This window comes from Pangasianodon hypophthalmus, chromosome 1 (assembly GCF_027358585.1).
Source record: "Pangasianodon hypophthalmus isolate fPanHyp1 chromosome 1, fPanHyp1.pri, whole genome shotgun sequence".
NCBI lineage: Eukaryota > Metazoa > Chordata > Actinopteri > Siluriformes > Pangasiidae > Pangasianodon > Pangasianodon hypophthalmus.
In genome coordinates, this window is record NC_069710.1 from 16,133,233 (window position 1) to 16,152,076 (window position 18,844).

Consider the following 18,844-nt stretch of genomic DNA (forward strand, 5'->3'; position numbering starts at 1 on the left):
TCACACTTAATCCTGACAAAAAATGATGGTGTAATGATGCTTCTAAAGCTTTGTAATGACTGCACATAAAATATCACAAACACACTTACGTCACTTTATTATATTTAAAGTCTGGCACTCTAAGAAGACAAAGATTCCTGAGAACTTCTCTGTGCTTTTGCATTCAGTCACATAATGAAGTGAAATTGCTATCACAATCAAAATGCAACAAACCAAATAGACAGTTAAAATCTTTGGTTTGAAAACATACACATGAATATTAACAGTCACAACAATTTTATCAATATCTCTGATTCATTTAATAAGTTTAACAAAAAAAAAAAAAAAAAAAAAAAAAAAAAAACATTAAAAAAAAAAATCACAATAATTTGCTCATGTTTATACAGAAAAATAAATCACATCAGTAGGTAAGTTTACAAAAGAAGAAAAATTCTAGATCTAAAACTGTCAGGAGAAAAATTGTTTAAAATTGTTTGCACAGCTGTGAACTGTCTCCGATCAAAGACAAGCAGGACATTTGTCTTGTCTTTAGCAGTGTGACAGCAAAGGCCTAATAAAAGGTAAATTACGCACACGTCATTGTGTGTATAACAGCGGAGGCATTTTACAATTCATTGCATTTAATGTCATTTATTTTGCCCATCTTAGTTACAAATTGTCAAAGGCAACAATCCCTCTTTTGTGCAGTAATCTGACTTTTATGAACAAAACAATTGAGGTAGGAGTTACTGTAAACTGGGAAAAAAAAAAAAAAAAAAAAAAAAAAAATCACAACCATCAAAACCACTACACTCAGAAGAATACTCTCCATAACCACTAGGAGGCACAAATGTTTCAAAACAGCAGGTACAGTACCAGCCTGGTTTTGCAGACCGTGAGATATTGCCTGAACATAGAGCTTCCATCACTACAGTTTTGTCAGTACAGTAAAGTCCAGCAAGTCATTGGTTTGTACTTCAGTAATAAATTTAGAAGATGTAAAAATCGCAAAATAGTACTCAACAGCTTTTGAGAAACAGTCCTGCTTCTCTATGAACTTTTCCAATTTTTACAACCTCTATAATTTCACACAGTTAAACAAATACAAGAAGCCTGTTTAGGAATAAACTAGCTGTAAATTATAGTCATAAGTTATATATTTGGTAAGTCCCTGAGAGGAAGCTTCTCACCGAGAAGCTCATTGTTCAGTTCTGTGTAACAGTCAGGGATTCAGCTTGGCTTGTGTTTGATTGTGGTGCCACAGGTAACAAATTTAATAGCTGAGTCTAGGAAAATAAAATAAAATAAAATAAAATAAAGGTTTGCTCATTCATCACTATAACTCCACCTTCTGTTAACCTGAAAAGAGCTACATGTAAGATTGTATAAGTCATTTGTAAACATATAAGTGCCATGAACTTACTTCCCCTTAGACTGGCTAGCTGTCAATCATGGCAAAACGCCACCTACTTTCATTGTTAAAGAAAATACATTAAGGTGACACAAGCATTCTCTGAACACTACATGACCTGAAGACTAATCACGTAATATCTGGTTCTGAGAATGCAGAAAACTAGAAAACTGGAAACAGAACCTAATTATTTTATCCCATTACATTATTTAATCTTACATGTAGCCCAGGACAAAAAGCAGCTACTTAAATTAACAAAGCAGAACCATTTTTGTTATTACCATGAATATATTAACTCATATGGCCCATATTTAAGCATAACAGTTAATCACATTAAGATGTTCAATCTAAGGGTAGTTTTTAAATTCCTTCAATATACATTTAAAATATGCAACTCTATAATGCAACTACAAAGTTGCACTCTATCTCCAGTGGTGCTAAGATGAGGCAAAAAATTTGAGAAAATCATACCAATTCTGTAGATTTATACTAGTAAATAATTTCCAACAGTGGAGCAAAAGCGTAACAAGTCATTCTAGTCACTTCCACTTTCCCAAAGGTTTTGTGGTATCTATGCATGATTAGCTGGAAACTGATTTGTTAACCACTTCTCTCTGAAAGGGTACAAAAACCATTTCACATAAATGTTTCTTGCCTGCCCTAACAACTGCCTCAGACATCCATTATAAAGGAGTTTAGAGTATAAAAAAAAAAAAAAAAAAAAAAAAAAAAAAAAAAAAAAAAAAAAAAAAAAAAAAAAAAGCATTGTTCTTTTGTCATTAAAAGAAATTTGATGGTAAACATCTAACCAAAAAGACCAAACATCTCTGTAGACATCTCATCATCTCTACAGTTCAACCTTGTCCATTAATCACACATATGCTACAAATGTAGTACATATAGATTAGGTTGGAATATTCAAATGCTGAAATATTCCTTTAAAAGCTTAAACAATATCTGTTTTACAAAGAAAGGTTGCTTCTTTATGAAAATATATATCAGGTCTCTTGTAAAATCCACTGTGCTTCTTCATGTCTGCTTCTCCACTATATGGATCAGTTAATGCTGCCATGACTGCCTTACGTAGAATTTAGCTACTGCTTTTATATCATATCCTTCATGTCTGACTGCTACATAAACATAACTAACAAGAGATCTGTTATTTCGGATAATACGGTCTGATATTGTGTGCATGTGCTTAAAATCCTGCACTTAATTACACAAACACTCTTAGCTTTAAATGGTCTCTGACTTTTTCTTACCAGAAAGATACTACCATAGTAACCATGGAGTCAACAGTAACAGTATCACGAAACAGTACATCTATTCAAGCATCTAATCTGAACTTGGACAAAACAGATCAATACTATGAGGGTTAAAATTTAGAACCTGATTTTAAACATGTAAACAATAAGTCAAAGAAAATAAAAAATCTCTGTAGATGTCTAATGATTGCTATCACGTTCGTGTTAATTAATTAGGTGGCAATAGAGATTTTTGTGGCTTTAGAGCAATGGAAAGGGGAATTAAGCATACCAATACAGGAAGCTTGTTTAAACCTTTAAAAAAAACACGTAAGAGACCTCCAGTCTCTTGTTTTCTTTGGCTCAAGATTGTACAGTGTGCCTACAGAAGCCGAGAATCCCTGCAGCTGTTTTAAATGTTTTATACTGCATTCAAGTTGGATAATATGATTTAGAATAAACAGCTAAGCAATAAAATTAGTAAAATGCATTCTGGCTAGATGTATATTGTGCATGAGGTATCAGTCTCTTAAAAGCGCTGGAAAACCATTTGCGCTCCCGAAGTCGTTCACAGTGCAGTTGATCGTGAATAAAGAAAGCAGTGCGCATTCCCTCTCTGTAGGTTAAAGAGATCCAGAGATGTCAACCTGGCCTTTAACTCATCGCTCTGAGGTAGGGTGAGTTCTCCTGATGAGGAACTGGGTAAAACTAGGCAGCCTGAAAGACTAGTGCGCCGATCATTTTTTCCTCTTTTTTCTTTGTGATGAGGCAGCTTTTGGTGTGTGCTCCTTGGGAGAGCCGGAGGCTTTGCTAAGGGTGGAGCTGTCCTGAGATGTGTACGAGGCTCTTTGAGGACTTGGGCTTTGGATAGAGCTCGAGCTGGGTGGCTCTAAGCTGCATCTTCCCTGAGTGGCCGAGGGCGATTTGTGAGGACAGTGTGCCACCATATGGGAGGCACTCTGGCAGTAGTGGCACTTCTTGGGTTGAGGAGGGAGGCCACACTCTTTGGCATGATGGTCCAGACCACCACAGTTATAACAGCTGCTGGAAGAGACAATCTGAATCAACAATCTGACATAAGCCTAATATCAATCTGTTTATATAGGGTGATGAAGAATTCAAAAGAAGAACGAAGCATTCAAATTCTTAATGATTCTTAAAGACAACACATTTCAGATTTCGAAAAATGCAATTCAATGTGTATCAAGATAATAATTCTTTATTCATTCATCTTCAGTAACCTCTTTAACCTGGCCAGGGTCACGGTGGACGCAATGTGGAAATCCACCCTGGAAGAGACAGCAGTCCATCGCACACACACAAATTCACACTCATTTACAAGTAGGAGCAATTCTGCATAGCTAACTGCTCGCAAGTGAGAGGAAAACCGGAGAACCCAGAAGAAATCCATGTAGACACAGGGAGACCAAGCAAAGATTTAATGCAGCACCACTACCCCCTGCTGTACCACCATGCCTTCCTCAAGATAATATTTTTTGCTTAATAATAAATGTATCCTGTACAGCCTATAAGTATATACATATCCTGTAAGTCACAGGTTCCTGCCCATGCATACATCTAGGATCTCAACAACATCATGCTGATGGTTACAGCTGACAATATCTTCTGTACACCTCACTCACTTTGTAACAATCTCTGGTCCAGGTTGATCAAAGAGAGAGCCAACCAGGGGAATGTCTGTCTCATATTTTCCCCCATCAGCCAATTTGTCTTTCAGCATGACACACATTTCAGGCTGATGTTCTTCAGCATCGTGTCCTTGATTTCACAAACCTCCACGGTTCAAGCTCTGCTGCTGTATTCATGCCAAGTATGACTTTGTATTTCCTGTTACTTCATTTAAAAGCTGATATCTTTAATGGATTTGCCAGCTCTTTTTTTTTTAAACGAAACAAACTTCTTCATGGTCAGACATGCAGCGTGTAGGGGGTCCTGCATGGCGAACAGGTAGGCTGAAGGGCTGTGGAATTTGGGACATCACTTCTTTTCCTTCTTCCCTTTTTATCTCCAACCACTTTCACAAAAATGTTTAAGCATGTAGATTTTGCCATGTCCTATTATTTTCACAGTCCCTTTTAAAGGTATTTGTCTTGAAAAGCTGCACAAAGATACACAAAGGTGATCACCTCAGAGAGGACTGATTTTAGAATCCACTGAGAGAAATAATAATAAATAAATCTCTAGAAGAATGTTTTAGCAATACTGTAGATTCGGCAGGACCAAGATTAGTTAGTAGTTTTGCATTTATATCAATGTCCTGACGGTGAGCTCTTGCATAGGATCATATTACAATCATTTCCAAATTAATGTGTACAACACGGTATAAACGTACACAAAAATGTTATATAATCCATACATAGCCTTGTCAACAGCAGTTGGAGGGCATGTTATAAGCATTTAGAGGTTATGTTTAGATGCCTGGCTTATACAATGTAAAGTAATAAATTATAAAGATTCTGTCTCTCAAATCACTAACCTGCCATGGTGGTATATTACTGAACAACAAGGATTTACCTGACAGAACGTGGCACCTTTTTGCATTAGGAATTCTTTTAAAATAAATACACAGCACAGTCAGGAATCTCGAATTGATCGAGAGATTACACATTATTACCAGAAAAGCAAACTGTACACTGGCATTATGACCAAACACATTAAATACCCCTGACTTCTACAGAAATTAATATCGGGGTTATCATAATCCAGGATTATGGGATCGCTGATCACTTCTCTACAATACATACAATCAAAACCTTACTTGTGTGTTGAGTTCTTAGTAGGATGTCATATAGTTTTTTTTTTCTGCCACACTGTTAAGAACCAAAGTGATGCTACAAAGCTTTACCAAAACCCAAGCAAAAATAGAAGCAATTTAGCAGGGGAAAAAAAAAGCTCTTGCACACAAATGTGATAAAACCATGGCAACAGACTCACAGAGCACAGAGCAGCCTCTCTCTTGAAGAATGGAATCGAACGGACTACCCCGCTATCACAGCTCGAAATACTGCATTGTAATAACAAGACCTTCTTCCAACAAATATGATAGCTCGGCTATATCACTTATTAAACATGAAACAGGTTAGTCCTCATGATCCATGCCATATCAACCAGTCCTTATACATAATTCCCTTCAGAGTGGCCTGGAGAAGAATACTGTCCTTTGCAGGAAGCACTCTGGAACACTGCGACTCACTCAATCAGTCACACACTCACTCACACACTCACCGGTCTCCCTTTGGCTTTCGTTTTTGCTGCATGTTTTTCCCTTTAGGTCTCTTCTCGCTGCCGACGCAGTACACTCCTCCAGGCCCGGTCACCCTCACACACTCCAGGCCCTTGGAGGACTTCTTGAACGTGAACTCAACCTCCTCACCTTCCTTCAGACTCCGAAACCCCTCCATGTGCAGCTTACTCTGAGACAGCAGATAGGAACATCAAAACAGAAAGACAAACAGAACATTTCACACCACTTGATGAAATATATATATTTATATGGGATTCAAATATTTGGTAGGTGGAGGATAATAAAAACAGTAAGTAAAAACAAAACAATACTAATATACATACATACAGTTAATACAATCTTAATATCTCCAGCCGTGTATGTGTAGACATCTATGTGCGTATTACTGCATATAACCATGACAACCAACACAGGAAACAGTACCAAACAATAAGGAACACGTCTGGTCTATCACACTGAATATTTAATGTTCTTATAATGTCAATTTATTGGCCTTCAGTTAAAATGAGTACTGAGAAGGAATAGTTAATAAATGCATCTAGACCATAGCATAAACATTAACTTTATATTAATGACTATTTTAATATTTAAAAACTACCTGCATGTTAAACATATATCACAGTACAGCCTTTAAGGAGAGAGTGTTTATGACAAGCGGGTGATGAAATTGTATCAGGTTTATTTAAACAATTTATATTATTTAAATCACCTTAATGCAATCATTTTAGACATGCTTGCATTTTAGCAAACAAACTGAGAAATAAACATACATTTTAATTAAGAAGATTTCGAATTTAATTGGTTCTTCCTGACTGATAAACTTGTATTCATGAAATTATATATATATATATATATATATATATATATATATATATATATATAAAACTCTAACTACAAAAATGTAAAAATATAGTGATTCTATCTGATTTTACTGATGCAGATTAATTTGTATTATGAGATAAATAATGTAATGTAATCATTGAAATGGCAGGAAAAAAAAATTATCCTATAAAACACTTACTGAATAACAGTTCATTAACAAATTACCAAATAATATATAATCTTCATATTTAGTTACATTAACAATTTTGTTTTAAATTGTTTTAATACTTTTAAATCAATTTAAATACAGCTTTTGTTAGTGTCTACATCTAATGTTTAAGATTCATTTTTATGGTATGTTTCAAGTAGAAAATAAGGTATGAATTTTGTAATTATGATTACAAAAAAGTAATCATAATGAAACATGCAACAACTATTCTATTGCATCATTATTTCAACTTGAATACAATTATCAAATTAATAAAAACATTATAATGGTGTACATGTATTATGTTCAAATCTTTTGCAAAAAAATTATATAAAGAAACTAACATCATTAATTACTTAATGTGATAATTAATGTATAATTATTACCTATTATAAACTAACAACTATAAAGTATTGCAATTCACCATGGAATCATTAACATGTCATTTTCACGGACAAGAATCAAATGTTTTTTCCCCTTTATATTTTTAATCAATATCAATAAAAATTCTTTTAAATAATTATAAAAAAATATTTGTAGGAAATCATTATTTGTAGTAAGATAAGAGTGTAAAGTAAAAATATATATAGTTGTATTATTTTACTTATTATTTTTATACTTTTATATTATATATTAATACAAAATAAAAAATCATCAGTGCACAGAAAAAGAATTTAAAACCAAGTTAAAATTCTGCATGATAAAGAGCATCAATAATAGAGCATAATCTATAAATACATGCTTGCTTGCAGCCATTTTGGCTGTTTGAGTTAAACGACAGTTAAGCAAAGTAAAGAGGTAGTAGCTATACCCAAGATATGAAAATTTATGAATGAGATGAGCTCTAAAACCTTTAGAAGTGCATAACCACATTGCTTATTTAACTGAACAACTGAAAAAAATGATGAAATACAACAGCCTCTTATCAATAAAATTCTAGGTGCCACATGAAAAAGGTGTCCCAAATGCAAAAATACATAAATAAGGAGAAATATGGCTTAAAGAACAAATGCAAGAACATCCTGATTGTTGTCTTTGCAAACTAATTGCAAATGGCATTCTACAGCAGTGTTTCTGGAACAGAGGAAAATAATGACAACAAGAGATTACAAACTGTTTCTGGCAACCATGAGAGGCCACTCACTCAGAGGCATTTCTGCTCCTCCCAGTAGAGATCAAGCATGTATGGACGACTCACAAGAGGAAGTCACGTGAACAGAAGCTACCTTTTTTCATCCTTTCTTCTTTTTTTTTTTGAAGGAACAGAGAGAAAAAAAGCCCACGAGTAAGAGAAACAAAGCCTGGTATTAGCCGAGAAGGGTGGGGCCTACATGCCAAATGGTGAAATGGGCTGTTGGTTAATCTTACCAGGGGCCCACACAGTCTTCCCAACACACTAACAAAATCTAACCATCTCTGTACAACACAAACATGTGAGAAACGTGTATTATCGCCCAGCTGAAGCCCTTACTGAGCTTGCAAGCTCCATCGAAGGAGCACGCAATCCTGAAGCTGAAAATCATTTTTCTATTTTTTTTTTTTTCCAAACTTGTTTTCCCCCTCATAGTTTCACCTCAGTGAAAATGCATTTAAAGAAACCCTTCCCCCACAACTCATATACCAAGGCTGAGCACAATGAGCAGACACGTTTCAGCGGTGCCTAGACATTGTTTTTCTTGCTGAAGACATTACAGAACAGCTACTGTTTCTACAATTAAACAACACGACAATGAAATTTTCACCATCTCATGTACAGGTGGAATTCTACACACAGTAAAGAGACCAAGCGAAGCAACCAAACACACAAAAAACCCTCGCAACAACATGGCTGCAAATGTGAAATCTGAAAAAAAAAATTATTCACTTTCTCACACAGTCACGTAAAGTAAGATCAGAACAATGATGGAGGAATATGCCAAGATGTAAAATGAGACATGGGCGAGGACAATCAAGAGTCAAATGCTGCACCTATCAAGGTGATAAGAGAAAAACACTAGTGCTTAGTCATCTCCACAGAACTAAAGCAGACAGAGATGTATGCGTTTCATTAATGTTTGATTGTTCAGTGTTACCAAAAAAAGAACCAGTGCAACTAACTAAACCTTTCACAACATTTACGACAATACTATAGTATAACCTTTGCACATTTATTATGGTAGTACAGCATAACATTAACAGATTTATTATACTAGCATAGCATAATATTAATAAATTTACTATGGTACTATAGCATAAGCATTAAGATCTACTGTGCTTTACAGATTACACTACACAGGCATAATAAATCTATAAATGCTTTACTATAGTATCATACACTATACTAGTATAGTAAGAATCTTTAGAGATGTATTATGCTAGTATGGCATAACATTTGCAAATTTATTATGCTATTATTACAATATTTGCTGATTATGATATACTAGCATAATAGAAACCTGTAAAGGTTATATTGTCGTATCATATGCTATGCTAGTATAGTAATAAAATTTACAGATTTTATTATGCTAGTATAGCATAACCTTTACAGGTTTTATTATGCTAATATAGCATAATCTTTATATGCATATCTCTATGTTTGTACAGTATCATTTTTATAGATTTTATTTGGCTAATATAGCATAATCTTCACTATTTATTATCCTAGTATTGTGTAACCATTTCAGATTTGTTATACTAGTATAGTGTAATCATTTCAGGTTCATAATGCTTGTATAACATAGTCTCAACAGGTTTATTATTTTATTATAGTGTAACTTTACAAATGACTTGGATTGTTTGAATGTTTAACATGAAGGCTACGACTGTTCAACCATGAAAAAGACTGAAAGACAAATCACCCCAGTACTGCCAGTTAATGCTCAGTGAAGCAGCTTTTTTCTCCAACATGATGAAATGAAGAACAGCAAATGCCAAACATATCTAATGTGCAGCATAAATGAAAGACAAAAAAAAACTCACTATCCAAACTGAAATGCAACTCACCATTCTGTAGCTAAGTAGATTTCCTCTAATATTTAGCACAACTGAGTTTTTTTTCTTTTTTTAAAGAGGTGTCTGGTGTGATTTGGAGTATATACCCTGTATATACCCCGGCTGTATGAGTAAAGGCTGTAATCATGATTAAATGGTGAGAATGGAGGGAATATTTACATATGCATGATACTTATGGGATGGTGTTGGAACCCTGCTCAGAAAAAGCAGCTCAAACAAATAAGACAAAATGATACAACACAATTTTTGATTGCATACTGTTTTAATAACAATCAAAAAGTAATAATTAAAAGTCCAATATTTAAGGATTGACGTGAGTAAATTTTGTTTATGAGTAGAAAGACAATGCTTACGATCTTTAATAATAGGCCTATATATATATTTTGGTTTTTTTTTTGGATCATGGAAACAATTGAAATCAGATCAGCCTATATGTCTGACCTATGGTGAACAGTGTGAAATATGAATGAAGTGAAAGTTGAATGAGGAGGCATAGCTGTGTTATTAAACGCCCTTTTCAGTTTCAGGTTCAGCTTTAGGTTGTGAGAAAGCATGGCGTTTTTTTTCTGGATTAAACCAACGTGGTGTTTGGGACTTAAACATGTTTCAGGGTTGTGAAAAGATGGGTTAAATGGGCTTGTAACAACAAAAAAATCCATGAATCTGGAGTGTAAACAATGAGGCCTACGCTAACATGAGCCTGATCCTGTGACCCTGTAGTAATCTTTTGCTGGCAAATCGAAAGGCATGGAGGTGTGAGGCAATGTGAGTGGAAATGGGGCTTTCTCTGAAACAAGGCCTTCCTTGCTGAGGAGTGAAACAGAAACAGAACCAGAACCAGGACCAGAACCAGGACTAGGCCCAGTGAACAGAGCACAGAACCACGAGCGTTATCTACGCCCTCAAATTCAGGGGTTTTATTATTATTTCGGTGGAAAGTGGACTTACTTGGTGAACAAATACGTCCAATGGAGGATCAAGAGGAGTTCCTCCGCGATTTGTCATCGATATGAATCCAAAGCCCATTCGTACATTAAACCACTTACAGTGGCCTGAGCCGTGCATGGGCGAGGAGCCAGTGCCTTCCTGCGCCTCGGGACGAAGGCTCCCTCCACCATTCCCCACTCCTCCTGACAGGGTAAACAAGACACAAGGTTAGCCTGGGCTACATCACCAGCAAGCCTCAGATACCATCATATATTAACATCACGGGAATGTGCTTCCTTGGTCATTTTGTCAGACTTATTTTGCTATTCATTTCAGTGGATGTATTTTGGTACTGCTTAGGAGGTGCATATGGAGTCAAAAAAAAAACATTAGGCTTACTACTGTAGTGTACATAAACAAAAACAGGTGTACTTCTCGTCCTAAATGCCGAGCTAAAACGCTGTATACAAACACAGTCTGCATATTTATATCTCCAGGGAATAAAGAGAGGATGCAGGTTTAAAAAGGCATCACACTAGTGAACTAGCCACAGCACAAGTGAGAGAGCAGCGGCGCGAGCGCGCTGTGCAGCACAGGCTACGTTGCTACAACCATAGGATACCTTCGGCCATGTTTCCTTTGGCTCCCTTGCTCCAAACTTCGGAGAGTGTAAATCCTTCTGTGAAAATATTTGGTCCTCGTCATAAATGTAACACAATGCTTTACACAAACCATAATGTAGCCTGCATGGTCTAGCGTGCCCTCCAAACAGACAGACGTTTTTCTCTTTTGCATCTAGTGCACTCCCCCCCCCACTACCTCCCCCCTTTTGCTCTTTTTCGTTAGCCCTGCCCACTTCAGTTCACATGCTCCTGTAGACCAATCACAGACGCCCGATTCTCTTCGAATTCAGGTTTAGGGGCGGAGCCTAGCGAGACTCGGCAGCCAATCGTCGTTGAGTGCACACATTCCCGGAGAATCCTCAGTGAAGCAAACATTTAGGCTATTTTTCTGCGTTTTCTCTGCGTGTGAAATGGTTTTCTCGGAACGAACTTGATTGCACAACAAAGCCTAGGTGATTGTTAGTGTTATTAAAATATCTTGTAGGAGTATTTACGCTTTAAAGAGCACAGAAAAGTAAGGACCATAATTTAGATCTTTTTAAATATATATATCCATATACATTTCATTATTGTTCTATATATCCCTATTTTACTGGAAACTTCCTTAGTTAAAAAAAAACATGTATTATATTGTATTTATAAATATACATTCTCAATTCTGGTATTGGTTTGAATCTTAAGAGATTTCTAAATCCAAACTGTAGACCGTTTTTTTTTTAAATGTGTTGTTAATACAATACAATAATACTATTCCTAAGTAGCATTGAGCATTGAGTTAAAGATACCAGACTAATGCATGTGGCCCTTAAACAAACAGCAGGCTACAATAGTCACAGATCAGCAACATGTTTCCTACATTAACAACAAACTAACAAACTGCTTGTTTTATATGGCTTTATATATAATTCCAGTTTTATAAGGGTGAATGATCATTTATGTTATTGTTGATTTATTGCACAGTAATTTACTGTATGTCTAAGGTGCAGTGTAACAGTAAATAAACACAGCCTTTACTTAAAGGATTGTTTAACCTATTCATATATATATATATATATATATATATATATATATATATATATATATATATATGTATACACACACACACACACACACACACACACACACACACATATATATATATATATATATATATATATATATATATATATATATATATGAATATATATACATAAATACTGTTGCAAATTATCTGTGGATATTTTCTCATCATAATGGACTCACTACAAAACCTAAGATTTATTCTCTGAAGGAAACATTTACCTTGAACATTTTGCCTGCACAAATAAACGATTAGGTCTGTAAAACCAAGTGTCCCACACCATTCATCCCAAAGAAACCACCTAAATGAAGTCCAGACAGTGAGCATTAATGATCATTAGGCTGATAACGAGGAGATGTCCTCCTACAAACCCACTGTTCTATAAGTTTTCTGACTTAACTATAATGTACTGCATGGCTACTCCTTTAAGGGTAAAGCACGGTTTCCTTTGTTATCGGAAACGCACTGACTTGTCGGGTGTGTGTGTGTGTGTGTGTGTTACCCACTGATTCTCTGATGCGGATGCTAAAACACACGGTGGGGGTTGGAAAGCTCTGCATAGCATACATGTTTCTCTCTCTCTCTCTCTCTCTCTCACACACACACACACACACACACACACAATTAAAAAAAACTCTGAATTTAAACACATTTGCCACAAACTGCATACATCAGAAAATAAAGGAAAGTGTTTTCAATTGCACATTTATGAAGTGCCATTTTTCTAAAGCTTGTATATATTAAATAAGCTATATTACCCTCGTTTATTCTCAGACAGCCACTTCATCAATCTCATTCCCACAGTTAAAGGGAAGAGGATTTGCAGGTACAGTAGCTGTGGTCAAATCGACTGCATTAATATTATATAAGGACAGCCTATTCGTGGTATAACTAAATATATTATATATATATATAAAAAATATATGTTTCAATATATAACCCAATAGGCTTCAGGTTTGTTGCCTTGCACTGAAATTTATTTCATTCTTCATATTTCGTTTTGCAGAATTTCCACCATGCAGTTTTGATCCTGAATAAAAGACGTGCATAAAGCACCTGAGTAAAAGACCCATGGACTGGGTTAACAGAAATGCTCTGCATAAGTACACACAGAAGATGTCCTGTATACACTCAGAAATGTTCAATCTACAGCCCTTCAGTTTGAGAAATCCCTTAAACCCTTTCACTTACACTACTTTCCTAACAGACAGAGATTCAAGTAAATCTGTTTCAGTAAGCTAAAGATCTCTTATATAACATAACTCTTAAACAGATCTTTTTAGAAGGATATACTCTCAGTATAAGGAGTAGGGAAAAAAATCCTAGCTCAGGAAATGTATAGATCAGTTTTCATTCCAGAGCTGCTTTCGACATGCCTGGCGATGTCCAGGTTCTCCTCAGCTTTGGCAGATTTTGACTCCATTTTATTAGAAATCTAAAGTAGGTCATTAATCATGATGAGCGCCCCCTCGTTACTGGCTCTGGGAACTGCACACACTGAGCACTGGAAAGGGTTACATTTCGCAAACGAGCCCGACCCCGACCTTTTTCAGACTTTATTCTCAGTCAGAAAAGCAGAAGCATAAAATGAGTAAATGAGTGTGTGTGTGTCTCCATAATGCGGGAATATCTGCTGGATTAGAATATAAATATACAGTAGTCTGAGTGTGAGCCGATTAATGAACCTGCAGCTTATTACATGGGATCCCGGAAGAAGAGGTGCCTATATACCATATATCATTCATTTCCCTAATATTACTGCTACTACTACTACTGCTACTGCTACTACTGCCATTACTGCTACTACTACTGCTACTGCCACTACTGCTACTACTGCCACTACTGCTACTGCTACTGCTACTACTGCCATTACTGCTACTACTACTGCTACTGCCACTACTGCCATTACTGCTACTACTGCTACTGCTACTACTGCCATTACTGCTACTACTGCCATTACTGCTACTACTACTGCTACTGCCACTACTGCTACTACTACTGCCACTACTGCTACTACTACTGCCATTACTGCTACTACTGCCATTACTGCTACTACTACTGCTACTGCCACTACTGCTACTACTGCCACTACTGCTACTACTGCTACTGCTACTACTGCCATTACTGCTACTACTACTGCTACTGCCACTACTGCTACTACTGCCACTACTGCTACTGCTACTACTGCCATTACTGCTACTACTACTGCTACTGCCACTACTGCTACTACTACTGCCACTACTGCTACTACTACTGCCATTACTGCTACTACTGCCATTACTGCTACTACTACTGCTACTGCTACTACTACTACTACTGCCACTACTGCTACTACTGCCACTACTACTGCCATTACTGCTACTACTACTGCTACTACTACTACTGCTACTGCCACTACTGCTACTACTACTCCCACTACTACTGCTATTACTGCTACTACTACTACTACTGCTACTACTGCTACTACTACTGCCACTACTGCTACTGCTACTGCCACTACTGCTACTACTACTCCCACTACTACTGCCACTACTGTTGCTACTACTGCTACTACTGCTACTACTACTGCTACTGCTACTACTTCTACTGCTACTGCCACTACTGCTACTGCTACTACTACTCCCACTACTACTGCCACTACTGTTGCTACTACTGCTACTACTACTGCTACTACTACTGCTACTACTACTCCCACTACTACTGCCACTACTGCTACTACTACTACTGCTACTACTGCCACTACTGCTACTACTACTGCTATTACTGCTACTACTACTACTACTGCTACTACTGCTACTGCCACTACTACTGCTACCACTGCTACTACTACTGCCACTACTACTGCTACTACTACTGCTACTGCCACTACTACTGCTACTGCCACTACTGGTACTACTACTTCTACTTCTACTACTACTACATTTTACGGAAGCTGTTAGGGAACTGCAGGCTTAAAAGGTTTCTAAGGACTTTTTCAGGAATTTCACAGGTTAGATATTGCACACAAGGAATGTGGTTCTTCTGGTGATTCTTGCCAGCAACTCAAGTAATTCCTGTGTCTTACAGCCATACAGTAGTGATGCTCACACAAACACCAGCACTGACAAATTAACAAAACTGCCCTAAATATTGTCCTACCTATCGAAACATCCTGAGGGTTTCTGGGACAGTTAAACTTAGCAGCAGTTTATTTTCTGGCAGGTAAAAGAAAGTCAGAACTAATGCTACTTAATTCTCGCAGTGGAATTGCTTGATAGAAGTAACATAACTTAATTTGTATGATGTCATCTAAGGGGGTGTGGTCAGCATCCAACAGGAAGCTGACCCCGAAAGTGTTGAGGTAGGAAAAAAGACATCAGCTTTGGCTTGCTTTTTTGTTTAATGTTATAAAATTGTCATGACTAATATATTCTACATATAGTTATTATGCATACATGCATATGACTTCTGTAATAAAATAAGCATAAAATTGTTCAAATAATGCACATATGTTTATTTGTACATTATTTCATTTTCTAGATGTCCCAAATTGGGACTGCATGATTCGGAGTAATTGGGTCAGTCTTAAAATACAATAAGTGGAGAGAGGAAAAGTAAAGGGATATAATGGATTTATGAATAGATGCACAAAACACCTCTTATGGTTACATATTCATTATATGCATTTTATAGGCATTAAATTGTGTTTTTATGAAACATCTTAAGAAGCAGGAATACAGTAGACTGGGAAATATCGAAAGTTAGATAGGTCTACTACTTAGTACACAGAGACATTTAGTTTGCTGTGTTCATATAATTTTAATGACAATGATCTTTAATTTTTTTTTTAAATTAAAATTATAATTTATTTTTATAATTTATTCTCTTAATTATATGTTGAAATAAATCAACATGCAACTTGGTGGTTTTCTACTTTGATTTTTAGTTCATCTTGTTCAAACGAATTTTAGAAAAGATTTTTTGGAAAGGTTTTAAATTTTAAAGATTTTCTAAATCTTGTTATTGTTGTTACTGCTATAAGAAATTAATTACAGAATGTCACTTAGATCAACTTATTAATATGCAGTCATTTTACTTAGTGGTCTGTGTTTATACAGTATTAAAATATGTTGATGGTGAATTTGGACATTTCAATATATATACATATGTTTTCAAATAGTGGAAGTTTAAAAACTGTCCCAATATTTCTGAATTCACTCTATTTTTGTACCCACCCGAGTTATTTGTGTACCCACCCCAAAATGAAAGAAATAAATAATTCAGGTTGCAGCAAATAAATATATCTACTTTATCTGAAGATGGACGTGTGAATGCAGTAAATAAGCTGTGTAGAAATATTTGGAAAATACTCGAATAATTTCATTTCAAACTTCATAACTATGTTTATATACAATTTTGGTGTATTTATACTTTTCTTGAATTTAACTGAAATTTACTCTTACTTAATTATATTTGAAAGAAAAAAAAACATTTTTTTTACTCTTTAAATTTTTATTTAGATATTCAAAGTACTAAGTTACAAATATTCTCTTCTTCTCTCATCCAGCCAATGAATCAATCGAATTCGGTCAAATAGACTTCTGTGCATTTTATTTAAATTTCAGTTTGGCATCCAATGAAGTGTAAAAAGAATTAATTCTAATTTGTCATCTGTGCTGTCCTTCTCATGCTACACAATGTAGTTAGCACTAGAGCCTCATCTAAAGCTGGATAAGCCACCAGACTGCAATGTGGAACTTATCTACCTCAGTAAAATGTTTAAATACGCTGGAGTAAGCATATAAGACTTGTATAAAATGATTGCAGTAACTAACCTAATTGACTAGGCAGCAAGTCAATTCTATTTAATTGTAAATTTTGGATATTTACAGGATATTTTATTTCTGATAAATTATTTAGTGTAGCTCATGCATATTGTGCATGACCAACTCATAAGAGAGACAGCAAGTTAGGACAAAGACAGCAAACTTACAGAGATTGAATGTTTTCAGGCGAAATTTACATTTACATTTACATTTACATCAATTGGCAGACGCCCTTATCCAGAGCAACTTTCAGAAGTGCTTTGAAGTCTATCAAAAATACAGTGAAAATCATCTTCTAACAGTTTTAAGTTTATTACAGTTGAAGTAGTAAAAGTTAATTTTCGCATGAAAACATCTTCTGTCAGTTGAAACATATAATTTTTTGCTTTTTAATTCATGAGAAAATTTTAAAGTAGCAATTTTTTTTACTCTTACAGTAGAGTTTTTAAGTAATACTTTGACATATTATCCATACTTCCGTTCTAACTTCTCAGTGCTTTTTCCACCCCTGATAGCATTGCACAAGCACTTCACCAACTCCACTGTGCTCAGATGTTAATCAACATTACCTTTTCTCTTGTACAGCAAGTTTCATACCGTATCTGAAAGCCCTCTCCCACTCACATGAGATTACAAAAGAGAAAAACAAAAAAAACATCTGTTCTTGTGTCTTAGTTCCCACAGGATCCCAGTCCTGATGCACACCTCTAGGCTAGCTGAAGGCATTTTCTGATAATAGGATAGACTATCAAAATATTAACATTTACATTTTACATATCAAAATATGAACCTTTACATTTTACATTTCCAGCATTCATTTTTCATCCCCAGTGTTTTTAAAAACACAAACTCAATCAGGGTTATAATGAAAAGAGTGAAACAGAAGAAAATTTGCCTGAAGTTGGACACATAAGCATCGTTGGTTATGGTTTCAAAATCAATTATTAAACGCCACTTTCAGCAAGAAGATTGGTTAGAAGGGCTGGATGAAAGAAGCCTTTCTCCGAGAGCCTACAGAATGTAGTGCCTGAACTTCTTGAAGTATCAACTGTCACTGAATGTTGTGTTCAGTCGAAATCAGAATTTTTGGCCGTGCACAACCTGGACATAATGGCATGGTTTGGCAAGAAATGAGAACTGCATACAACTAAAAACACCTGATGTCCACTATAAAATATGCTGGGGATCAGTGATGCTTTGGTACTCTTTTAAGGCTAGTGGTTCACTCATACGGTCTTGAAAAAAAAAAATATGTTCAATATATATTGAAAAAATTGTGGTCTGAATTGAACATGTGCTGGAAATTTATAGATGATGCATGGATGCAAATGTAATAGTACTAATAAAAGAAACAGAGATTCAATTAAAACGTTAAAAACTTCATCTTAACATTGTATCGCTTTATAAAACAGGGTGGAAAAGTGAGGGAGCATGTTTGATACAAGAGATTTATTAGGCAAAATGTAATTAAAATTGATCAATTAAAAAATATTACGCATATAGAACATA

General features: G+C 35.5%; 1 protein-coding gene across 2 annotated transcripts; it reads right to left on the reverse strand.

Moving 5' to 3' along the window:
• Positions 1-2,117: 2,117 nt before the first annotated feature.
• LOC113533753 (protein lin-28 homolog A) lies at positions 2,118-11,660 on the reverse strand. Of its 2 annotated transcripts, none has more exons than XM_026926054.3 (4): positions 11,470-11,660; positions 10,869-11,050; positions 5,881-6,068; positions 2,118-3,675 (listed from the first exon to the last, which is right to left on the reverse strand). In XM_026926054.3, the coding sequence occupies exons 1-4, from the start codon at positions 11,477-11,479 to the stop codon at positions 3,372-3,374; spliced, it is 684 nt and encodes a 227-aa protein (XP_026781855.1). In that variant the 5' UTR covers positions 11,480-11,660; the 3' UTR covers positions 2,118-3,371. The 2 variants fall into 2 exon arrangements, with proteins under 2 accessions (XP_026781855.1, XP_026781854.1); XM_026926053.3 differs by having other exon boundaries at positions 2,118-3,678.
• Between the last annotated feature and the right edge of the window lie 7,184 nt (positions 11,661-18,844).

What these genes read in the sequence shown, in the direction of transcription:
- LOC113533753 (XM_026926053.3), bottom strand. An exon ending in TGGACGTATTTGTTCACCAA is followed by an intron (nt 6,069 to 10,868) that starts GTAAGTCCACTT and finishes CTGCTGTCTCAG; the next exon opens with AGTAAGCTGCACATGGAGGG. An exon ending in CGAAAGCCAAAGGGAGACCG is followed by an intron (nt 3,679 to 5,880) that starts GTGAGTGTGTGA and finishes TGTCTCTTCCAG; the next exon opens with CAGCTGTTATAACTGTGGTG.